Source organism: Molothrus ater, chromosome 13, assembly GCF_012460135.2.
Source record: "Molothrus ater isolate BHLD 08-10-18 breed brown headed cowbird chromosome 13, BPBGC_Mater_1.1, whole genome shotgun sequence".
In the NCBI taxonomy this organism is placed as follows: domain Eukaryota; kingdom Metazoa; phylum Chordata; class Aves; order Passeriformes; family Icteridae; genus Molothrus; species Molothrus ater.
In genome coordinates, this window is record NC_050490.2 from 5,592,526 (window position 1) to 5,618,746 (window position 26,221).

The 26,221-nt window shown below is 41.4% G+C and overlaps 1 protein-coding gene across 5 annotated transcripts in view; it reads right to left on the bottom strand.

Annotated features, from left to right (window-relative positions):
- Positions 1-23,070, bottom strand: part of ENTREP2 (endosomal transmembrane epsin interactor 2) — a 91,152-nt gene extending 68,082 nt beyond the window's left edge. For 4 of the 5 annotated variants that reach the window (XM_036389574.2, XM_036389572.2, XM_036389571.2 and 1 more), the window contains exon 1: positions 22,881-23,069. In XM_036389574.2, coding sequence (XP_036245467.1) covers positions 22,881-23,006 — 126 coding nt within the window. In that variant the 5' untranslated portion in view covers positions 23,007-23,069. Of the gene's footprint in view, positions 1-22,880 lie in introns of all 5 variants that reach the window. The other variant, XM_036389569.2, reaches the window with a different exon arrangement.
- Positions 23,071-26,221: the final 3,151 nt, after the last annotated feature.

Below are 26,221 nucleotides of genomic sequence, written 5' to 3' on the forward strand. Positions count from 1 at the left end.
CTTTCCAATCAGAAACAAAAACTCAGATCTAATCTACAGAAAGGAGAGCAGAGATCCTAACAAACAGCATTTGTCAACATCATCCTTAAAAGTGAGTAACTTGCCCAGTATATTTCTCTGCATTATTTCCCCTTTAGAACTCACCTTGATTTATCTAGCACACTGTATAGATTCCCAGGGAAACTACCTTGGTGCAGGAATGAAACATAGCAAGTGTAAAGAAATCTGTAAATCAGTTTTTAAAAAACTCATCCAGCTCCCATCAAGAATCAAAATGAGTCTACAGAAAACTCCAGTAAATGAGCCTCAAACCAGTCCACGGGTGCACTTGTATAATTTGGCATTTGTATTTAGTTTTTATTAAGTGCATTTTGTAAAGCTGACAAGTGCTTAATTGGCCTGAGTACAAGACAGCCCTGCATATCAAGTGACTCATTCTGCAAGAGCAAAAAAATGGAAAAAAAGAGGAGTGAATTGCACCAGAGCATCTAAACCTGGCATATGTCAGTCTTGCTGAAAAACCCCAGCAGAGTGCCCGTGGAACATTAGGAAATTTTAAATGTCTCAGTGCAAAATCACTTTAAAGGAGCCAGCACAATCCACAGCAACCCAGGGTGCAGTGCCTTGAGTCCCAGCTGAGGAGCCAAGTCAGAGCTGCACAGCCCCTGCATGGATTCAGAGCCTTTGCTATCCTGAGCAGCAGCAGCACTTCTCAGCTGCAGGACTGGATACAATATTAGCCCAGAAAATGAGATCAAAATATCAAAGACCAAACAAAACATGCTTTTGTTCATTCTGGAGTCAAAAGAATCAGGAGAAGAGTCCTGGGACACAGAAAATGGGAATTCTAACAGAAAGTCATTTTGATCTTGAAGGTGGCATGGAAATCATCAATTAATCACAGCTTCTGCTTCACTAAATACTCCTTAAAGAAAGAGGAGGAAAGAAACTGAATAGGAAAGAATGATGAGTGCTGTCAAAACCAAAAGACAATAATATTCAGCATTCAGAGAGTATTAATGTGGATTGGGAATCTTTTTCATTTTAACAATTCTCACAATAAATAACTCTTGCAAAAAACTTCAGTTACTCTCTTAAAATGACACTGATTTTGTTCCCTGGGATAGAAAAAAAATCATCATATTCTCAGACATTTTTGTATTTCAGCATGTAAAGGAACTTTCATCTATAAAGGAACTTTCATCTGTCTTCTCATCCCACTTTCTTCAGAATTTCCTTCCTACTCGTTGTAAAACTGTTCCCAGACATTACAGAGCCTTTGTAACACTCACAGCATTCAGCCTTGCTTTACACCAGTACCATGTACTTTTTCTTTTTCCACAGGTTTACAGTCAGACACTCAATGGCTAAACACCTAAGAAAAGTCTAATGACATGAAGAGAAAAAAAAAAAAAAAACAGACTCAGAAGGAAAGTACAAAGGAAAAAGCTGGAAAGCTTGGCTCTTTTTAGAGTAGGTTTCCTGATTCTGGAAAGCACAAATCTTTGTCCCTTCAATAGGTCATCTCACCTTTCCATGCTTTAGACTCTCTGCAAATTAAGAGAGCTCTTTGCTCATTCACTGCAGTGTTGCAAAATTTCATGAACTTAGAGCACGTTATACAGCGTGTCAGATTCTGCTTGTAATAAACAAGCTCTATTGTACTTTTTCAAAGTAATTTCAGAAAAGACACCTTTAGAGATCCATACTTTGTCCCTGCTGTAGTTACCTCAGAAAGTTCTTAGTCTCTCTCCTGATATCCCCCCTACAGAAACTGCCACAGAAATTTGGTGGTGATAGAGGGACCCTCACTGATGTCCTAATTGTTTTCATCAGCTTCTGACACTGCTGATAACTGCTCTGAAGGACACAGGACTTTATCCCCAACAGGTGAAAGATGCAGAGAAGCATCCTTCGTTTTCTCAGTCTTTATTTTACAGAAAGACCTCAAATCCAGAATTCCAGTTCAGCTTCACAAGAAATATTACCAAGAAATATTATTGATCATTTTGCAGATCAGTTGTGTTAGAGCACAAAAAAACTGCAGCAGGGGCAGCAAAATTGTTACTGCTGTTGATAAAAACAAGGAAAAAAGACAAAACCTGTCCTGTCTCTTCCCTCCAGGCTTCCTATCCTACTTCCCATCTTGAGACATGGAAATCAGTAGCAGCATCAAGTGGATTATCAAGACAGGAGGTAGAGAGCATTGTCAATCCTCAGTGGGGTTTGGCTTTGTTTTGGTAGTTTTTTGTTTGATTTTAAATTCACACACACACAAAGAGTAAAAGCAGATAACTGCTAAACAGGGAGCTCTGCAGCAGGCAGGCACTGGGGAAATGGGATATGAAAAAGAAAGGGCCAGAGAAGTGAAGTCAGAAAACTGTCAGAAGTCAGTAGTATAGTCAGAAAAAATGTAATGAAAATCAAATTTAAAAACATCATTAAAACTAAAAGCAATACTGTAACTATTAATAGAAGTGCAAACAAATATATCTTTTTTTTTGCTAGCAGCCAGCCAAAAAATAAACCACTTGAGATATAAAAATATGATAGCAAAATGAAAAATATTCTGCTTTGTAGCTGATAATTTATCCCCATTAAAGTTTAGTATTTAACATAAGCTATGTCTTTTGCAGATATATTCTGTAAACTTCTGAAAATGTTTGAAGGTATGGAGAAGCAGCAGAGATGCTGCATGGCAAATGCACAATTCACAGAGGAGCAATTGATGCCAAGTGATGCAGACTCAAAACTCTCATTCCTGTTCCAGCAGCTCTGCAGCCCATGCTCAGTGAAACATTGCACTGCTGCCTGCCCAATTAACATCTTATTTTATTGTCTCAGCAGAGAAAAAAAATCACTGCATAGCTGCTCTTACAACACAGAAATAACCCCTTGCTATACCTCAAAATATGATAGCAGTGAACAGAGTTTGTTACTCAGGTTATTACTAGATACAACAAAGGGCATTCTGAACATCTATTTTACACATCAAAATATTGAGCCACTGCATATTCAAAGATAATATGCCAATTTTTAGGATGCTTTTGGACCTTCCACTAACTACAGACACCATAGTTTATAAAAAGCTTATCAAAATTCAATTCCCAAACTGACAAAGAGCAGGCTTAGGTTAGGTGTTAGGTAGAAATGGTTCCCTGTGAGCGTGGGCAGGCCCTGGCACAGGTTGTTCAGAGCAGCTTGGCTGCCCCTGGATCCCTGGAAGTGCCCAGGGCCAGGTTGGACGGGGCTTGGAGCAGCCTGGACAGTGGAAGGTGCCCCTGCCCATGGCAGGGAGGATGGAATGAGATGAGCTTTAGGCCATTCTATAATTCCACTACATACATTGTGCTCCAGAATCCATGATTCTTGCTCTCCTACTGATAACAAACTCATATAAAAATTCATTAGTTTCTTTAAAATATCTTCCTGAAATATAAGAGAGTTAAAAACTAGGATCTGGTACTCTGTTCCCATATCACAGTTATTTACTCTTGTATTCACTGAAGTTCTTGTCTCCCTTCCTGACAGTAAGGTTATGAGTACTCAGAAAATAATTACTAAAATCATATGTACAATTTTGAAATTGGCAATAAACTACCTATTTAGCAATTGTAACCCAGGGACACAAAAACCTAATGGTGCTGGTTTCTAAATACTCAAAGAAAAAGCAGTTTGCCACATTCTGAAATATTCTCTAATACCAATTCTGTAAGTAGTAATAACAGAATAGAAATGTGGTCTGAAAAGCTCCTTCAAATTGATCTACATCTTGGGAAAGCCAAATAAACCCAATATTTTTCTGCCTCAAGGTCTCCAAGAGAGGAGATCAGCAAAGGAAGCTTTCTCAAATCAGTCACTTGCACGATTTTATTTTCCTCAAATATACAACCTCTCAATTACATTTTTCCCCTAATTTCTCACTTTTTTTTTTTTACTTTTTTTTTGCAGTCTGCAGGATGTGCTTTTAACAGTAAAGAAATCCTGAGCTCTAGGTAAGCCTTCACACTGAGCATTTGAGTGAGTCAAGCTGTGCAAGACATCACAGTGCTTTCCTAGAACTCACTGTCAATATTTGGAAACTAAAACCATGCTTTTTGTCTGCATTTAGTGATTCTGCAGGGAGGCAGTAAATTATCTTTCTGTATGCTGTTATGGCTTGTCATCTTTAAGCTATAAAATCCATCTCCACCTTATACATGAAAAGAAATCACTAACATATCAAACCTTGATATTAGTTGGAATACAGTCCTAGCCTAGAATTTTCAAAGCAGATGAAGTAAATAAGATTCAACACTGAAAGGAAATCACAGTAATTAATACTTCTAAATGACTCTGAAAATTTCAATCTTCATTTTTCCTTCTTCTGAAAATGACAAACTGTATACATTTATGATTTTACAATACCACTTACCTGTCAGTAAAAGGCTATAATTTGTTCTCTGTTGCACACCAAATACCTTTAAAATCAAAGCAGAAGACTTTTAACTAGAAAGCTATTAAATATTCAAAGTAATTTTCTGCTACAGCTCGAGTCAAACATGACTTGAGTCACATAGCGCTGGCTTCCAATTTATAAATCCTTTTAGCAGTGTTATATAAACACAACAGAAAGTGATTTTCTCCAAGTATTTGTACAGTAATTCCTCTGAGGAACAATAAGAGAGAGAATGGAACCAGAAAACACGTGCAAGTGTTAATAACTGGCAGATTTACAAACATGAAACATCCTACATACTTATTAAAAAATCATTTCAATGACAGCTATTACACCTACTACCAAAAGCAGTTCTAATGAACCAGAGACTGTCAGATTATTCCAGCATGGCAAGAGGATCATTAGAGACTAAAGCAGAAAGACAAAACTGGCTGAAGCCAAGGAGAGACATGTAAAGCTTCTTCTAGGAACACAAAGCCACAAGATTTGTCCATTAGCTACCTGGAAAGCTCCTCCCATGAAAAGTTCTCCAGCCTTCTCCACAGAAAATACCTTCTGGGTTTTTTCAAAAAATGGTAGCTATGACCAGTTATTCAATACTTTTAAAAGTTCCAGGGTATGAATGCAAATCAGAATTCATAAAAAAACCCCTGGGATTAATTTGAATCCTTCAACTATTGCTGTATTGAAACACACAGCATCACAGAGTGGCACCAAACCCACCCATATCTCCAGCTATCACCCAGGAGTTTCCACCCCTCAAAAAGCCTGCTATGGATCAGCACAGGGAGTGTGTGCAGCTCACCAAAACAACGTGTGTGTAACAGGAGTGTCACACCCACAGGCAGTGCAGGCCAGCAGGAGCTGAGCTGCCGAGGGAGCAGATGCTGTTGGGAAGCTGACATCCACGGCTCTGCCTCGGCAGGGTTTGTTTTGGTTGGGTGCTTGTGGGGGTTGGTTTGTTTGTTTGTGTTTTTGTTTGCTTGTTTCATCTTGTTTCAGGTTTTTTGTGGTAGGGTGTGGGGGTTTTGTTGGGTTTTTGTTGATAGCTGGAGTGTATTTTGGTTGTTTTGCTGAGCCTTAAGAAACAAGATCTAGCTCTAGTCTTGAGCCCATGGATTTATATGCCCATCCAGAGCCAGCCAGCATGAGAGATGCTGGGGAAGCACAGCTGCTGGGGGAGCAGAGCTGCTGGGGAAGCAGAGCCGCTGGGGGAGCATAGCCGCTGGGGGAGCAGAGCCGTTGGGGGAGCACAGCTGCTGGGGGAACAGAGATGCTGGGGAAGCAGAGATGCTGGGGGAGCAGAGCCACTGGGGGAGCACACTTCCCAGTTTAGTGCTACCCAGTCTGCACGCTCAAAGAGCTCCAGAAGATGAGTCAGAGCCCAGTGTGCAGAATTCATTCTGGAAGTGCGTAGCTATAATATTTTCTGAAAAATCTTTTCATTAGGATTTTTCTTCTTGAGAAGCTGAGTGGCCTCAGGAACAAAATGTAATCAATGGTTATCTGCTGCTGTGGAATGCAACAGGTACATCTGTGATTGGTCTCATGTGGTTGTTTCTAATCAATGGCCAATCACAGTCAGCTGGCTCAGACTCTCTGTCCAAGAAGAAGCCTTTGTTATTTTTCTATTCTTAGCCAGCCTTCTGATGAAATCCTTTCTTCTATTGTTTTAGTATAGTTTTACTGTAATATATATCATACAATAATAAATCAAACCTTCTGAAACACAGTCAGATCCTCATCTCTTCCCTCATCCTATGACCCCTGTGAGCACGGTCACAGAAGTGCACAGCTGAACCCACACAGCTCCCTGGAGACACACTGGGATAACCATCCACACATGACCTCAAGCTGGGAGACATGCTGGTACCACAACCAACCTAAGAACTTAGAAATATGAAAAGCAAGTATTTCAAACAGGAAATTAAAAGGTGTTTGCAAATGAGGATGCTCTAACACTGCTGAAAAGTAAACTCAAGAGAAGTAAGGTATTAATACTTGAGTACATAAAGGGACCTAACTGTCATAAAATGGGAAAAATGCAGAAAAGGACTTGAGGATTAGTTTAGCCAGGAACTAAAATATAAATAACAAAGTGACAGAGGAGCACAGGGGCACAGACAGCATCTGGGAACAAATTAGCAGGAGTGTCATCCATACAGATTGCACAGTATCCATCCTGCTGCAATAAGCACTGGTGAAGATTCTTAGCAAGAATGCTCTGCCCAGCTTGCCCACGTGTCATTAAATATACCCAACCACTGTAGAGAATCTAGGTCAGAAATAAAGATGCAAAGAGTTTTGGAAAACTATTTGTAAGTGAAAGTTCTGTATGGTTTACCCAGGCTAAAGAGCAGTGGCATTTTCTGGTGGTTTAAAAATCCTCAACAAATGAATAGCAACATTTGCCCTTGTGTCCACCATATATGCATCAAAAAATATCAGAAGTTTAACTTCCAGAAAAAATTCACATTCCCTATTAGGTTATATAGAGTTAATGTATGAGATTCATATTAGCACAGTTAGGTGCTGGAAGATGCAATCAAGGTTACACAGATTCCTTTATTACCTTACTTCAGGAACATCTAAACAAACACTCAGCTGGAGATGCTGCTGTTTATAGATGGATCTCACACTGAAAATAGAATAGATGAGCTGTTGAGACCCATGCCAGGTGCATATTTCTAAAACTTGATGATTTCTGTAAAAAAATACATTCTTGATATTTTATTTTAGTGTGTACATACATATAAGCACAGAATATGCTTGCAATACTAATTTATTTTCTAATTTGCTTACACAAAAATGTGTATGTATTTTTGGACATTACTATTTATTAAGAGAACATCATAATTCTCAGAGAAGGCAGTTTAGCACTCCTTTGGTACATTCAGGCAGCTTTGCTGGTGCACTTACAGTGGATTGGAAGCAGGGAAGGTTTCTGTGTACTCTCCATCACCAAGTATCTCACCTGGGGATTTAGTTATCACCATGCCCTTCCTACATCTTATATCAACGCCTACAGTTAAAACTTCTGAGACTCCCAAATTCTTTATCAAACAATTTAGTGGTGAAATCCAGCCTAGGTCTACAAGTTAAAACACAACTATCAATTAATCTCTAAATATAGAAAGACTATTAAAGAACCAGCTGGCATTTTAAAATGATGAAAGCCAACACTGTTCTTTGGCACTAGCTGCTCATCAGCACTAGCTGATGTTGCTAAGCTACTGCTGCTGCCCAGTTCGTTACACACCATCAGGTATTAAACTCATGCAGGCCAAAGAAAAAAAAAAGAGAAAAAGAAGAGAAAATCCCTCGCTCAAAATATAGTCTTACACCAGTAAAACTCATAAGTCAAGTCCCGCCATCTGAGTCTATGAAGTGCAGTCTAGCTTGTGTCCAAATGAAATTATTTACAGAGAAAACCAATCAGCCTTTGGTGCTGGTTTGGAGTCCATGTCAGCTTTACTTGCCCTCTTAATTTACTTCAACCTCCTTTTGCTGTAACACAGCTAAGTTTCTATTGTTTTGCTACAATGTAGATAAGTTTTTGTTATATACCTACATTTTGATGAGTGAATTTTTATTTTTGTCAAATAAATTTCTTGATCAAAATCAGAAGGATATTCTGCTTCTGTGGGTCAGTGGAGGCAAATAGAAGAAACTGTCAGAAAGGATGCTCATTTTTCTGGCAGCTAATTAGAGCCTATGAAGATAATGTTGTTTAGTATGTGATCACTGTTAAAAAACTATCTTTTGAGTTTCTGGCAGTTTCTATGAGATTATAGTAGCAGCCTTTTCCCAATTCTTTCATCACTGATCACACTTGGGATTTGCAACTTTCAAACCCAAACCTGCACTTACTCTTGAGCTGCCCAGCCTGCCCAGGTAGCTCCATTACTATTTAACAAACTTGGAGAAGACTCCAAATATCTTCCTAATCACAAGCAGCATCTCCACAGTGCTTTTTCTCAAGCCTGATTGCATTTTTATTTAGGACATGACTTTCACACCCTTAGCAAAGCTGTGCTGTTTGGAAGTCAGCCTTTTAACTGTGTTGATGCAGGAGGAGATAATTCTGTTGGTAGAAGACAATTCTGACCACTAAATAATCCTGTCCTTTCCCTCATACACTAATTTTCCATAAGCACTAACTTTATGACTGATGTTTCTTCCCTTCCTCATACAATTCAACTAGGAGGAACATTATTAAGATCAAATAAAAATTGAATGCTTACTGGTTTGGGGTTTTTTTTGGTGGGTTTAGTTTTGGTTGTTTCCCTAAGGTGAATGCATAACCAGTAAAAAAACTACACAGAATCATATTTAACCACTTTTTACTCTCAGTCGAGAATAAATTGGATTCTGCAAACTTTCCTCTGATCAACACTTTCTACAAAGGAGCCAGATGAGAGAGAGCAGAGGAAGAGATCACAGAACTGACAGAAAGGCAGGAGGAGTTTAATTCACTGAGGGAAGGGACCCTTGGCTGCATTCAAGCACAAAGGTTATGGGAGCTGGGAGCCAAGGCAACCTGACAAAAGCACCAGGGCACAGCTCCCAGCTCAATACAGCAATTGGAGACCCTCACCTCCACAGACAGAAAGGTCACTGTCAAAACTCTGATATTATTACCTCACCAAGCAAGAGAATTTTCTGGATCTCACTGCTTTTTTTCCTTCTGAATAATTGACCTCCATTTTATAGGAAAACAAAACAACAAACAAACCCCTACAGGCAGCACATCCTTGAAAGATCAGCTGTCAGCTTACCCTGTTCTAGTTTGTTTCGACACCATATTATGAAATCCCCACAATATAGATTAAAAAACAAACAAACAAACAAAAAACTCAGACAAAAAATACCCACTAAGCAAAAAAAATGCCCAAATTAACAAAAAAAACCTCCAAAAGTAAATATTTGTGCAGAATTTCCATTTCTATTTAAGAGGGTTACTTCTATATATCTGTTATTCCACAGGATTATAAACTGTGAATCTATATCTTGACTAATGCTATATTACAATCCTAGATTTCTAGGAAATATTCCTTGCACTATCTGCTGGCACATTCCTTAAAGCCTTGCTACAGACCACTGGGTCAGTGAAATGACTGAATTCATTGTCCCTGCAACATGCTCTAGTTACTTTTTAAAAACATGGGTAGGTTAAGCTAGACAAGTTTTAATTTCTCAGGCAAAGAAGGGCAAGAACTATTCATCACTATAATGTTTATTAGAGTTCCCTCAGCATGTTTGTACAACCCTGTTATCCAATGGTAGGGCATATTTAGAGCTTACTGAAGTAACAGCTCATCACTTGTCAGATGTGGAAACACAGAGGGAACAGATAGCACATTTCTTAAGAAAGTTCTTTGGGGAGTGAGGAGGTGTGAATCTTGTCTGAGAACACACTATTTGCTTATTCTCATCTTCCCACTCCTCAGGCATTTCAAGTGGCAACTGGGGAAGCAAACATTTCTCCTATTTAAATGACCAAGGGATTCTTTAACAGACACCAAAGAAATACATTGATTTTTAATACATTTTATTACCTTACACTGAAGTTAGCAGCTGCTTCTGAGAAATCCAGTAAACCACACCCCATCCAACTACAACTTTACTAACTAAAACAGCTATATGAGGAAACCTTTTCCATGCTAGAGAAACTACCTTCTTTAATATACAAGCCTATCTTTTCTTTCTCAAGCTATTCACTGGCAATTTAATTGGGAAAGAAAGGAACCCTTTTCTCCAGACCTGTTTGTAAAATTACAATTTTTCATCTTCTTCTGGATGATCTCCTCAGAAAGTATTTTTTACTTCACCCAAAGTACTATTATATGTATTTATACCATTAAACCTCTCATTTCCACCAGAGTCTACTGATTAATGCAATCATTGCGCATTATTGTTAATCCACAGGCTTCTTGTGGGCTTCAAACAAATATAATTACACTGACTGTTGAATTTTCTGCTTTCAGAAAACAGAACACATCACAAAGCCTCATGCTATTTTTCAGTATAAAATTTCCACATGCTATTCACCTTTGGCACGTCCTTTGGCCCGAGCTGCAAGTCACAACTCACACCCATGGGCTCAGTTTGGTGCTGCTGAGCCGCCAGCAGGGCAGGACTTGCTGCAATTCCCGCAGAGCCATCCCTGGCTGCCCCTCCAGGTGCCAAGGAGCAGGGACAGCGCTGGCTCTCCGGTGGGGCTGGGACCCCTGTGCAGCAGCTGGGCCCTGCTGACACCTCCCCTGACACTCCTGCCTCACCGTGGAGCTTCCTGGCCAGCTGGGTGAGCCCGAGCACAGCTCCAGTGCTGCTTTCTGCCATGCTTCACCCAAAACCCAAAACCTGACATTGGTCTCATTTACCTCCTCAAACTCTACACAAGAATTACATCAATAACAGCTAAACTGTCTAAAACATTGATTCCTGAGGCAAAGGAGGTCAAAAGGAGGTCTAACATTTTTGATGTTATATGGTTAATAGACAGACAGAAGACACCAGAAGCATTTTTAGACCTTTATGAATGAGGGAAATATTGTTTAAAACATTGCTCTAATTTCTAAATTATCTCATTTTCAAGAATTTGAGCTACTGCTCTTCACTACAGCATTCAATTTGGCACCAGATTCTTTTTCTTGATTAAGTCACATACAGCAGATCCAATGAAATATATTGTCTGGGGACTCCCATATAGTTCCTAAATATGATATACCTAACTATAAACAAAAAAATCTAATTGATTTTTACTTTCCAGGAGTTCTAAATGTTAGTGCATATAGAATTACTTTTCCATAGGTAAAATTCTTCACAGACCTATATTGTTTCATTGATGTTATATAAATAAAATCAGACACTGATGAAGGGAAATCTTCAGAACCCCAAAATAACCAACCTCCAAAAATAAAAATAAAATTGCTTGCTGCCGAAATATTCAAGATTGAAAAGTAACTGTAACTCTTAAATTGACTCCTTTTCCCCCCATTATTTCTTAGCATCTCTAATTTTTCAAAATAGGTTAATTAACAAGATAATTACTTCTGTAGTTATGAACCAAAACAGCTGATTGAGGCAAAACCTTAAGCTAACCCCAAATAATTCATACTGGAAGGCAAGTTTTGAAACTGCCAGGACATGGGAAGGAACTGTCAAGGGGAAGGACATGACAATTTGCCTAGTACTGAGTTCCAAAGCCACAAAGGGCACTGCTGCAGGGGAAGGTGCAGGATCAGAAGTAGAAAACAAATTCTTTCTGCTTCTTTCTGCTTCTGCCCATTCCTTTAGGTTCACAAAGCAGTGATGGGTGTGACTGAACTCTACAGACAAGCCTCACTCAGGACTCGCAGCTCCTGTCCCTGGGGAGCACTCTCCCTAACAGCTGGTTTGATATCCCATCTTTCAGACACTTAGCCCACAGGAAGAGAAAATCCACCAGTTCCAGAAGGGAGGTCCAAAGGAAGGCCAAGCTCCTTCCAGGAAATCACTCCTTAATTTTCTCTTGAGCTAAAAACCAAGCTCTGTTAAACCACAACAGAAGGTCAGCGAAGGAAGATGAGCACATGGCCTCTGGCAGACACCAAATGCCACCAGATGTTGGTGTGATATTGGTTATCCTTATTATCTGTACAACACCTTATTGTTTGGAGTGTCATTATTGCTTTTACAGTAAAGGTTCTCCTCCACTCAAAAGGCAAATATTACATACCAAGAGAAATGAGTCTGTCAAGCCACACTGTGAGTATTTGAAAAGCTCAAAGGAAAAGCTGCACTGAAGATTTAAACTACTTAGGTAGGAAAGAAAATATTTACTGAATTAACACAAACTTCAAAAACAGACAGCAATGATTTAGTATTGTTCCTAGTTACTACTTATTGTAGTGATATTTCACAGGATCTCTAAGTATGGTCAGACTGTGAAGCTTTATTCCAAATTTCAGAAGGAAGAAAAGAAAATTTTTAAGGGAGGAAAAGAAGTTCTAAACTATTATAAATTCCTTAGGCCCAGACCAATATATGTCACACAAGAATAACCAGGACAAGAGTTTCCTGTTAGGAACTCCTTAAAAAAGCTAATGTCTCCTCTTGTACCAGAACAGATGTGAAAGACTTCAGCCTACACATTAAACCTGACTCCTACCTACCATAACATTATTGTGTCCTTCTGAAAGGACCTGCATTGCTGGTTTATGCATAAAGGCAACAGGGACAAGTTGTTAACATCGCACCCAAAGTGTGCGGGGCTGTCAGGCAGGCAAAGTCACCGGCTCCATTCCCTCTGGGCACGGGGGCATCACAGGAATCCTGCGGTGCAGCTGTGAGGGAGCCCTGCAATTACAGACCAATGGGAATGTGTCTCCAGGGCACGAGCCATTATCCTACAGGCATTTTCCTTCCTTCCTTCCTTCCCCACACCCCCCACTCCAGTGGTGTTTTGTGGCTTGTCTTGTTCTGGTTTTAATGTTACTTTGAAGATAAAAATTATTCATCATACTCTGATGTATCCAAATAAATTCCCACTCCCTAAGTCAAGGCTTTTCAAGTATCCTTTATAACCAAATATTTGTTGCAAACTCAGGAATATTCTTTTTTGATGCTCCCTTTTACTCTTTAAGTGTAATGAAAATTTATTTCACATGAAAACTCTATTATGTTTAAAACCACTGCAAAATGAAAACTCAAATCTAGCACTTGAATTAACACTGCTTTTTGGAAAGCAATTTTCAAGGCAGAAAGGACTACAACAGCATCCATTTGGTTTATTCTCCTTTGCAATAAACACAATAACCTTGCAGATACAAATCATGTCTGCATAGGCAAGCAAGAGGGAGCTCATCTCTTCTTCATCTAAAGATGCCACACTTTCATTAGGAGTTTTCTAAATGCATTTTTATTTTCAGCTCACAAACAGAAAAACTGAAACTTGCCACAAGAACGTGTAAGTGGTCCTACACACCCCCAGAAAATGTCTGTTTAGGAGGGAACATGTAAAGGGTCAAGTGCACAGTTTGATACTCTGGATGACCTGAGACACATAGACCAGACTGAGCTCCCTTCACATCAACACAAACACAGGACAGCAGCCTTTGCACTGGAGAGGGGAATATTTATTTTTTCTTTAAGCCATATATTTCACAAGTTTTCAAAAGGTTTTGTATTTAAGCCTGGGGAAAGATAAAATTTGTTTGAACTACAGCTAATTTCAAGATATGACAAAACCACTTTCTACCAATGTTATTTCCGGAATGACAGAGCAATGTCACACGTGTTCACAGCAACATCAAAATTCTTGATGACTGTTTACAGAGTCAGAACTTGAACACCTCTTATTTTAGTAGCATTAGTCAACAAATTATTCCACTATTTTAGTAGCATTAGTCAACAAATGCTTCCACTGCTCTAACAAAGGAAAACCATTGAGTTGAACTGTTCTGATAGAACCATGCTCACTGGAATGCATTATAGGGAGATAATGACTTGTGTTTATTATTGATAAATCAGGTTGTCCCTTGGCTCTTTACATTGAATGCTCAATGCTGGTTTAGTGTTTTGTTTGGTTTTTTTTAACTAAAGAGTAATCTTAATTTCTTTAGCAGACAAAAAAATGTCACATCTGAAAAATAGCTGCAAACACAATTTTTCACACAGATGAAGAGTTTTTTCCCCTGAAGAGAGTGAATACAAAAGTGACAGCATAAAGCTACATGTTTATTATCTCTCAGTGCCTCTGGACTAAGTGTGCTCAGTTTAAAACCACCTGTGTTTATCTCTCTGGCACTGAAGGCTTATCTAGAATCTTCAGATTAAGCCATGCTCTTTTCTGCTAAAACAGTAGCAAAAAAAAAAAAAAAATCTCATAAGTACATTATACCCCACACATGAAAATAATTCTGCTGAGATTGACTCTTTGTCAGTGACAGAAATAACAAACCTGCAGAGTTATCAGTGAGGACATTATTTGCTGGTTCTGCAGAACAGAAATTACTCATGATGATGGCTTCCAGAAAGAAGGAAAGTTCATATTCAAAATGGAAAGCAAGTTTGCAAAGTAGAGTAACTCCTACTTTGTAAATTAGACCCAAAAGTTTAAAATTGTGCTACTATTTCAACTACCCAAGTTTAAATCAAGCTGTTATAAAGATCAGAAATCAAAGCGTTAAATTCAGTTTGCCTCCTCGAAGTAAAAATACATATTCTTCAAAGTGTTTACATTTTCTCATTTTTATCAGAATATGAAAAAGCCAAATGAAACCAATAATAAGATCAAATAATACACTTTTTAGAATATTATGAAATTATTCCATTTTTTAAACCACAATGTATTGGAAAACAATGTCTGAGTATAAGTGATGCAGCAGTAATTGCAGTAAGTATTTCTCATTTACTGCAAATTATCTCAAAAGTTCTCCACCCACTCAAGGCCCTTAAATGTAACACACCAAGCACTGGCATCTGCTCCTCAGAACTGGCTATTTTAATCTGCAGACCTGCATCAAACTGCCAACGGAGATGTAACCAGGATGGAGGAAAATTCTGCCCAGCACAAAGCATTTCTAGCCATTTGTAGAGAGCTCAGATCCTCTGCACAATACAGGAGTTTTCAGATTGGCCTCACAGGTTTTACCTGAATAACCAAAGAGCAAGTGGAACGTGAGCAGATCTGTTTGCAAAAGAATCCAGTCTTGAGAGCACCCACACCAAGCCCTCAGTGGATGAGTGACTGCTCAGACAGGCTCCATTCTGGCCCAGAGATTTCATCCTCCCAGCAGTCAGATTCCATTTGTTCTCCCAGCTCATCCTCTGGCTCCATTTCATCCCCAGGAGCAGAGTCTGTGTGCCCTGAGAACACTCCTGGTGAGCAGGAGCAGTGAGTGGGAGCACACACATGACCAGACCTGGAACACTGATAGGGACACATCCACAGACCACCAAAAATAACAATGACCAAATAGACTGGGGACAGGACTGCAGTTTCAAACTGCACAAGCAAGAGCTTGTGAAGGAATGCTCAACAGTGTCCTCACAAACAGATTGCAAACCCTCTGTTTATGGGGTAGACACCGTGATTCTGTGACTTTGCCAGAGATGGAAGACTAAGCTTTGGGGCATATTGATCTTAAAATGTTGCCTGCACGTAAGCTAGGATGCTCTGAATGTATAAATATTCCTCAATTATGAATTCCCTAGGTTTGTCACATTTGCATAACACTCCTTTAAAGCAATGTGGTTGCTCCCAAAGAGATGAGGTAATGACCACAGCACCTGCTTCTACAAGAGCAGCTTTCTCTAAATACACCACTGAAATCGTTATACTCCTTGTAAGTTACAAATTTTCAGGCAGTTCACACCTTACACAGTCCCATTATCTGTTCTGCCCTTGGATCCCAGAAGGCACAGGAGTGAGTAGAAAAATGAATTGTGAAAGAATACCTAATTAAACATGATAATTCACAACTCATTCCTTTAGTGAGTCACAACATAAAACTAAAATGAAGGCATAATAAGTTCAGCAGCTGCAAATAACTACATTATTTACCTTAGAAATTCCCACTTCCACCAAGCTACTTAGCTCTGTCCAAGTTTCTCAATAGACTTTACCTGTTCCTCACAGCTAGCTCTCCTACCTTCCTGGGCAGTATTTACTGTCCTTTACACCAAATGCTCCTACATTTCCAGCATTAAAAAAAATGGCTGGAAAGGACAACGAGTATCCAGGAGAAATATTTTATTTCTAAAGAGACTGAGACATACACCTGTCTTTCTGAAAAAATTTTAATTCTGCATTCTGGCTGCCTACAGAAATATAAAGACTTCAGAATACAGGTCACTTATAATAATATGGGATTCATAAAAACGATGCTATTTCTTCCCTACAGACTGGACATCTCCTGCTTCTTATCATAATTATCTTTGCTTTCTTCCACTACTCCTTCCTGTAACACAGGAAGTTTTTTAATTAAATTGCTCTTAAGGCTAGGGCAACAGAACATGCTTAGAACCAATAAAAGCTGATGTGCCTCATGAAAAAAATAATGTTGCCTCCCATGAGTCTGCTATTCTCTAGTGCACTGGAGACAAAAAAATCTCGAGGTTTTACTTAGTCCCAAATCCCCAGAAGTTACAAACAGTTATTTTACCAGGCACAGTTCAAAGAATTAAAAAAGAATGCTGTCATCTTTCTAACTGTTCCTCTGTCCAGCTGATTTGCTATTATTCCATCAGGATATGGAAACGGCACTTTCACCCTGTCCCAAAGCCCTGCCTGACTACAGACTTCACAAAGCACAGAGGATGCACCCAGGGCCTCTCAGCTCTTATGTTCTATGTTCTATGATGTGTCTGACCCTTCCTGTGCACCAATGCCAAGGTTTAACTGGCATCTATTAACAGCCTCATGGGTTTTCTGGGTTGGATGTTTCTGGGTTTTTTGTCTGTCACACAATATGGTCAGGATGTACAAACCAAGAATGCTAATACAATTAATAATGATCCATCACCTAGACAAGGCACATGGCAGCCCTTGTGCAGCTTGTGAAGGTGAGAAGCAAGCCTGTGCAGGTGACTGATTTTTTTACCAACACTGTGTAGCACAACACACATCCCTAGCAGGCTTCCTGAGACACAAAGTTCCAGACAGCTGACCTCCTTCCACAGACTGATCACATTTCAAAGCCCTGACAAACTTGCAAAGGGAAGGAAAGAGGTGCCTGAGGTGTTAGCAAATCCAAAAAGAAGTCAGAAAAAACCCGGGGCTGGTAGTTAATAAAGGATACAGTGGTACACAGTAACAGATAATGCCTCAAAGAATCCAAGTTCGTGTAATTCTTTTGCAAGTGTGTATAACTGAAGGTTCCACTATTTGTAACTAAAACTGAGACTGCACCTTACAATTCCTAACTGAGGAGTTAACAGTGATCAGTCAAACTGGCACTTCTACTTCTCAAAAGTACCATCCCATTGAGCAGCTTTTATTTTGTGACTATCACTGGCAAAAACCTACCATGACTTATTAGCCAGACTGTGAAGAGGCAAAGGATTACCAAGTCACTTGTAGGATTTTTGAAGTGATCCATTTCCTGGTCTTCTAAATTTCACCAAATTGAAACAAGGAACATCAAAGTAACTGTCCTAGTGAGTGGAGGCATCACCTTTCAGGAATGACATAAGATCTTCAACAGCCATATAGAGAAATCAGTTTCATTTGTTCCCTGGGCTTGACTGTTTGATAATCTGCATTAGATGTCTGATACATCTCCTGAAAACTTTGTCTGTGTGGAAATGTACCTACTCAATTTCCAAACCAGCAATACAAACTCCTCCAAAAGAAGCCTGAAAGTGAATATTTAGAGGTATAGAACATTTGCTGAACCAGCAGCAAACTTCACAGAATAACAACTTGTTCACAACAAACTAATCATCATGTGGCCATTATATTGCAAAGGTTTATTACATTACATTGCAAGGGTACCATATTGCCAGAGTTTTGTACCTCCTTGATGTTTTCTTGTAGGCAGCTCCTCTAGGCACTGACTCTTCCCTGTCTTCACAGCAGCCAACTGACTCCAGAGCCACCCAATCCACTCTTTTATACCACTCTTCTTATTGGCTACAGGTGTGGCCTGTTAACATCAGGCCTGCTCCTAATCTTTAGTAATTGGTTCAGCTGCAACTCTTTAGGGGATAAGATTGCATTCCATGTTCTATCCCCCTACAGCTAGGAGTCCACAGATTTGGAATCTGCTATTAGAACAATCCTCTGCAGAGAAGGGATCTGGTCACACACTCTTACCCAAGCAGAGTTTCCTCCAAGGAAGCTGCAGGCTGAGCTCTCAGGCAGTGTGTGTTAACCAGGAGTAAAGAACCAAGCAATCCATGCTATGGGTTCTCATACTCCAGAGAGGATCCAGAGCTCTCATAGAGCACACTCACAAGTACAGGGGACATTGGTGAAAAACCACCTGATAACCACAGAGTTGGAGTTCCATTTCTACCTACAGCAGGTGGACAGGAAAGCTGCCCTTGGAGTCCTAGACATGAAATTGTCATCTCCAAGACAAATAAACAAATAAATGTGTTCCAGTCAGTGAACACTGGATCACACCACAGGAGCACTGAGGTTCCTTTCTCTCAAGGAACTTGGCTTTGCTTTCACAGTCACACTGTTGGCAAGAGGCTTCTCATGCAAACTTAAAGTTCCTTGCCCCAAGCTACAACTATCACTCTACTCCTTCTGACTATCCACAGGCAATAATGGGAAATACCAGAAGAAGACAGAGCAGGGGAGAGGAGGAAGGAAAAAAACCCAAACCCTTTAGCTGAAATGGAGAAGAAGAGAAAACCACAATTGCTAACAAATTATCTTTATTGTCATCTCCCCTTCACTTCCAGAATGCCTTTGTACAGGAACATGCCAGGACAAGCTGCTGCATGTGAGGAACAGCCCGGGTCACAGACAAGTAGAAGTTTTTGAAAGTTAACTCCTTTAAGCACCACCTGAGGTTTTTAAACCTATTTTGTACAAAGTCATAGAAAACTACAGAAAATACTCTGACATTCAGCTTTCTCAGTTAATAAAGTAGACAGGTATATAACATATTTTCCATAAAAGAAAAGTTGGGTTTGAGTTCACACCAACAATCTCCCTTTATATCTGTTTCCATTTTCAAAGAACACAAAAAAGCAGATATTTCATGAACCTTGAGAACATTCTACATTAAAGATGCTTTTAACACAGACGAATTGATCTGCTCTGAACACGGGATATGGATGAAAGAGGCACAATTGAGAAGAAACTTAAAAAAAAGGAAAGGCAGCACAAGGTCTTCCAGCAACACACTTCTACACAAGAACACAACAACTGCCAAGTAACCATACATAAAAAAGGAGATAGAAGAATACACACAATTACTCTAGTGCCAGAGTAATTTTAGAAACCTGGGTAATCTTAGGATTTAGTTTGCTATTTTATTAGTACTTTGCTCTACTAGAGAGAACTCTGGTCTCTAAGCCTGGTAATTTTCTTAAATCAAGATTGGGGGGGTAGCAGGATAAACATCTTTCTGCAAACCTCTAAATAATTTGAAGAAATGACTTCACAAAGCGAGATTAGCTTTTGCAGTCACACACCCGCAGCTCCATGAGCCTGTGGTGTGCTGCAGCTGTCCCAACACTGGCAGGGACCATGAACATCACTGAGCAGAAGCATTTCCTTCCATCTGGGCACGCACACAACCAGCACACCACAACTGGCACAGGGTTTGCATCCTAAAGGGCAAAGGGGGCACAAATATTTTCTCATATTCAAGCAATTATGGACCTACAGGAGAGGTAAATAACCTTGTCACTGCTCATACTTCCAGTGATCTACCAGAACAGCCTGATTTTGAGACCTATCCTTCCACCATTAAAATGGGGCTGGTACTCTGTTCTTGATGTTCTTAACAGGATCAAAGACACTTATGCTCATTTCCCTTATATGAAAAATATTTTCTTTTACCCAATTGAGAGAATGTGAAGAAGAAATCACCATTTTCTCAGGAAACTGCAATGAGAACAAGCTGCCAAGCATTTCAGCACACAGATTGCAAGGTCTTGCCAGTGAATGCTGCCTATGCAGAGAATTAACCAGTACCTGCTTATCTAAACCTCAAATTTCCTTCTGCTCAGTGTGAGGTTGACTCTGATTAATTGCCTTAAAAATGTCTTAATACAAAGTATATGAAGATAAAGAGTATCTTCCTAATCTTTCCTATGAAAGATAAAATGTTTAAGGTATGGGATGATGTTTAAATAAGCTCTGAACTCACCAAAGTTTTATGGAAATTATGGTGCCTTGTTCTTTAAATAAGCTCTCACTTACATGGGTCACTTGATTTGATTTCAAAAAGAAAGTGAGAAATCAGAATCTTTCCTTGCATTTAATTACAGAACTTTCTGGGAGTCTAATATGCAGCCTGATCTATTTTGAAATTTTTTTCAACCAGTTAGACTGTTACAAACAGTAGGAAATTATTTTCAGAAACATTTGAAATACTCATAACAAATTTTTGAAGCCTTCATTTATATTGACAGGTCATTTGCTGTGAAAAACTGCTGAAAAGTATCAATGCCAAGACAACTCCCTGTTAGGATGTGCATTTCTAATGACTAAAAACTACAGTATACCACACAAACACACAACAAAATAGATTCAGAATTTCTACTTCAATATCAAATGACTCAGTTATTTACTTCCAAGAAGTGAGGGGGAAGTTGTGTGAAGGCAGTTAATATCTGTGTCTGATTTTGGCACCAAATAAAGAGGGGAAGGACAGTTCCATTCTTTTTCTCTCATGTTACTTAAATCCACCTGTATTTATTTCTTTAACTGCATTTTATAGAAGCAAGCTAGACTGTTACTCTTCCACAGAAACATTTTTCAGCTGTGAGTGATGATATATTTAGTGTTTGTTAAATCCATTAAATACCTCAAAGGGCTTTTAGAAAAGGCTGTGTAATCAACTAACTTCAAAAAGTTCTTTAGGGCTCATCATGCTTCAAAAACTGCTCTATTTTCTCTTAGTTCTTGAGACTTAGAGGTAAGGATAATAGGAGGAAACTAAGTTTATTCTAATGCTCAGACAGATAATTTATAAGGTAGAATTATTTTTTCAGAAGGTAAACTTTAGTTTAGGAAACAAGGTACACCTGTCTCATTCTGACAGCACAGGAAAATAAGGCCTTTAAGTCAGCAGTCCTGCAATTCCCTGAGCCTTCCACCCGTTCTGCCACAGGCTGGAATCACAGGTTTGGTGTCTCTGGTGAGCAACAAGCATGAACTCTACACGGGAAACACATTTTCTGTGAAATACACAGAGGGAAGAGTAGGAAACAACCACGGTAAGGAAAGCAGCCTGTCTTGGAGCACAACAATAACCACCAGAAGCGTCTCTGCACACAGAACACAGGAGGTGGGGAAAAGGTGCTATTGAAAAAGTTGTGTTTACGGAAATCCACAAGCAGTTGTGCGTATTCCTGCTCACTCTGCCAAGGCAAGAAACAAAGGCTGCCTGAGCTGTGTTGGTTTAGTAGCACATTAATATGTAAGCAGCCAGATTCTGAACCTAAAACTCACACCTCATCACAGCAAATAATTGCATATTATCTTGCAGAGGATCCAATTCAATAGAATGACTATTACAACATCAATGTTATTAGTGTAAACTCATATTTCTTTTCAAGACTAGAATAAAATACAACAAAATCAAGAAAGATATCTAAATAATTAATCCAGAATGAGTCTTTTGCTGTAAAGGACTCAGAAAAAAGTAATATAATGCATAAGAACATACTAAATAGTTTAAAACTTTTTAAAAATTACACTATTTCTACCACATGCTCAGAACTAAATAACCCAAAATATTTTATCTAACTGCTCTGTTTCTAACAAGCACGTTTGAAGTTGAAAACTCTCTGGTCCGTTAAAAGAGCTGAAGAGACATAATTGAAACCAGTAACGCATTAAATTAAATGGAGCGAATCTTCACCAATAACACAGAGCCTGTTACCAGTGCCCTCAGAAATGCCTAATTCTTCATAAATGTCAAGCCCCATTTCACTGCTTATGAGAAAAACTTTCATGAAGCAGGATTATCCTAATGTGTCCATGTGTGCACTGCGCCCACACACAGATGCAGCCACTCATGATCAGCACTAAATGAGACCACCTGAGTCAGACTATCAACTCTGGGTTTTCGGGTCTGTTTGTTTGTTTTAAATTTGTGCTAGCAGGACACAATGGAAAGTAGACAAGGATGTCACAAAGGAATCAGAAGGACCCCGGTTTGCGCTCAGAGCAAAAGACCTTTTCCTTCAGACCGGCAGCCTCCCCTGGGGCGAGCCCCAGCCTCTCTCAGGGCTCTCGGCTGCCTCACAGCCCCGGCCTTCCCAGCCCTGCCGGAGCACTGGCGCTCTCCTCGGGGAGCTCTTCCATGCCGTGTGTGTACCTTAAACCCCAGTCCTGCTGTGCTCGTCCCGTTTGGTCACCTCCAGCACCTCACGCCTGGTGCCTCAATTTGCAGCGGCGCCAGACCCGCGCCAGCCGCGTCTCAAGGTGAGCCCAAGTCAGCGCCCGTGGAACGGGCACCGGCGGCTGAGCCAACGCCAGAGGCTCATTTGTCATCCCAACTTTCACCCGACGCTGCTGATAAAACCCAATCCACCTTGGCCAGCCCTTCCAAAGGGGAGATGGAAGAGCCACCGCGCTGCTGCCGGGCCGGGGAGCGCCGCGGCCGTGCCGACCACGGCGCAGCCGATCGCGGAGCTCACCTGCCCGCCTCAGCGCGGGGAGGGCGCCGAGGCCCGCGACCGCCGCCCGCGTCCCACCTGTCGGGCGGCCGAGCATCCCTCAGGCGCCGGTCCCGCCCGCCCCCTCCCGCGCCCCCCGACTCACCGAGAAGCCGGCCCAGAAGGGGCAGGAGTGGCGGACGCGGGCCGAGGTGGTGAGCGCCAGGGCGGCGAAGCTGACGGCCACGATGAGGCAGCCGAGCACCATCTGCGTGACCCCCAGGGCCAGCATGGCCCGCGAGCGGGCGCGCTGCTCGCGCAGGCGGGACAGGCTGCGGGACAGCGCCGTGGGGCTGAGGGAGCGCGCCCCGCCGGGGGCCCGCGCCGCCCCGCCGCCCGCCGGCATCCTCCGCGCGGCCCCGCGCCGCCTCCCGCCGCCCCCGCGCTCCGCGGGGCAGCCGGGCGCTGCGGGCACCGCGGCGCATGGAGGAGGAGCCGCCCTGCGCCCGGAGCGACCCGCGCGGCCCCGGCCGGGGCACGGCGGGCGAGGGGCAGCCGCCGCCGCCGCCTCCTGTCCCCGCTGCAGGCGCGGAGCGGGGGGGGGCTGCGGGGCTGCAGCGCGCGGGCGCGGCTCAACCTCAGCCGCCGGCGGGGGCGGCCCCGCTCCGGCCCAGCCCCGGCGCCGCTGGCCGGGCGCGCTCGCTCGGGGAGCGCCCCAGCCCCGCCGCGGCTCCCGCCGCTGCCGCGGAGCGCCCGAGCCCTGCTGCCCGGCGCTCCGGGAGGGGAGGGGAGCGGGGGAGGGCTGAGCACGGCCAATGGCGGGCGGAGGCAGCGGCCGGAGCGGCGGCGGCGGCCGCTGGCCCTGCGGGCTCGGAGATGTGCGAGGCGGGCGAGGGGCCCGGCCCGAGGCCCCCTGCAGCCGGACGGCGCCCGGGCAGCGCCCCCGCGGCCCTGAGGGCAAAATCGCTCCCACCTGCGCTTTGTGCGGCAGCGGCACCGGCAGCCTCCCCCCTTGCTCTGTGTGCTCCCGTCCAGCGGCGCAGGAAGGGCAGGGCTGGGTCTCAGGTCTGTGCACAAGGCATCTTGAACGTTTTTTATTTTTGGGGTTTTTTCCCTCACAGCAAACCGTAACCAAGTCTAAGGCACAGCGTCCACAGTAGCAGAAACATACGAGGCTTCTAATTATAAAAACTTCCCAGCCCTGCTGCTGCTGCCAGCGAGGTCTACCACGGTAGGGCTGCCCACAGTACCTGAAGCCACTTTTCTGCAGAAGGGAAATTACAGCAATTGGGTATCACTGCAAAAAGCTTGGCCTACTCATGAAAAACACACAAACAGAGCCCAAACCCAGGTAATCATCTCTATAATGCAGGATACTATAGTGCAACTATACTGCAGTATATACTATGTACTATAGTATAACTATACTGCAGGACAGTTTAGGTAGTAAAACTATGCCAACATGTTTGTAGCACCATAATCTGCTAAAATAGTAATTTTTTTAAATACAGGAATTGGTACATGTAGTCTACATATCTGTAATTCTGTGATATTCATTAAAAAAAACCTCAACCCGAACATCACGTGTACACCAGGCTTAAAACGTTGTATTTGAGGCTCTTTTTCTTTTCTTTCAGGAACTTTTCTTAGCATTAAATAGTTTCCTGGGGAGGTAGTACTGAGGAAGTGTGCCTTGACAGCAAAGTGTCAGAGTAGGTTCCCACTCTTCATACAATATCCAGATGTTTTACTGTAACAGAACCGAAAAAAGCTTGCTGCTTGCAGCTTAATTCACTACCTGTGTCACACAACATCATAGGATAAGAGATGTCACCCCACCATGGCTGAAATACCACTCCAGCATATGTGCAAGCCATATTTTAATCAGAGACAAAAGCACCTGACAAAACTCTACACTGAAGAAACAACCATTTTGCTGAAAGTTTTTAGTCAAATGCAGAAGGTACTACATTAATACTGCTCATAATCAAAAGAAGAGTTAACTTACAATGACATAGTTAGACTGGGCCTGAAAACAAATAGGAGTCAGCTGGAAACAACACACCGCTACACATTCCCAACTGATATTCCCAAATTGACTGCTGGCACAGGTGTGATACCTCCCACCTGAAAGCCCAGGCAGAACAGATAAATGAAGGCAGGTGGCAATATATGGTTATAGATCACACTGAATTTTTGCTTGTACCATTTCACACTAAAACTAACATCCACTTGTATTTATTTAAGTAGAACTATTTGCTGTCCAACGTTGGAAACATTACTTTGAAATGCCCCTTTCAAAGTCAAGGAAGAGTCTGTGTTCCAGTATTCTGCCAAATAAGGTGAAAGGTTCTAGCAAAAATAAACAAAAGCAAAGCTCAGATGCAAACTGAACCTCTGCAGTCTCCATGATTAAGTAGCTCATTCTCCATCAAGGCAGAAATGCTTTAGGTTATTCAACAGCAGGACAATTAGAAACCTTAGTAAATGCATTTAAACCTCTATCTGGGTGCTCTCATTCAGGAACAAGATGGCCCTAGGGCTTGGAGAAATTAGGACACATTACACTGGGGTGTGAATTTACATCTCACTAACTCCCTGTGCTGATACTATTGTAAGCATTACATACAAAGCAATTTACATTCATTTCCAAGGACTTTCTAACTTGTATGTAAAAATAAAAAAAAATTAATTAAAAAAAAAATCCACATTTGTGGGTAATCCAGAGGAGGGCCTGGCACTGCAAATCCACAAGCTCATCTGCTATCCATGAACCTCACATGTGGATAAACTCTCAGGTAATCAATACTTCCACAGCTTCCAATATGGTCAACTAAGGCTACCAGAAAAAAATTATTTTGGCTTCCAGTATGAATCCACTGGACTTTGAATTGCTTTTTGCCCCTCCAATATTTGTGAGCATTCAGATGTAGATAGATACTGTTCAAGATATGAATTAGCTCTGGATACACTTCTTCGTTTTCTTTGAAGAGTCTTAGTTGCTGGATTTGTTTGAGAAATATTTGAGAGCAATTTAGGAAGTAGTATTGTCCCTAACTAAAGTTATTTTGCTGAAGAGACCTTTTTGGTATACCTTCATTGGTATTTTTCAGTGCCAGATCACTGCATGTAACTGTAAGTGGGATGTGGTACTGAAATTTCTTCCAGAACTGTGGCCACAAAAGCTTTGGAATAGCCATGTTTATATGGGAACACTGTAAATCACTAATTTTAAATTTACCAAAGAATTTGTTTCCCAAAGGCAGCCAGAAGGGCACTACATATCAGACCTTATTATTAGCCTGTTAAAACCCATCAAAAGCCAGTGTGATAATGATGCCACTTTTACCTTAAGTTCAGAAAGCAGCTTCTTCCTCAGGACTGTATTAGTGGATGGAAGTTCATATTTATTCTACCTCACTTTGCACTGCAGTGAATTTCATGCATCTGTCTCTTCAACTGTTATTTGAGATGAAGCAAATGGCATTTTCAAGTATGACAGAATTG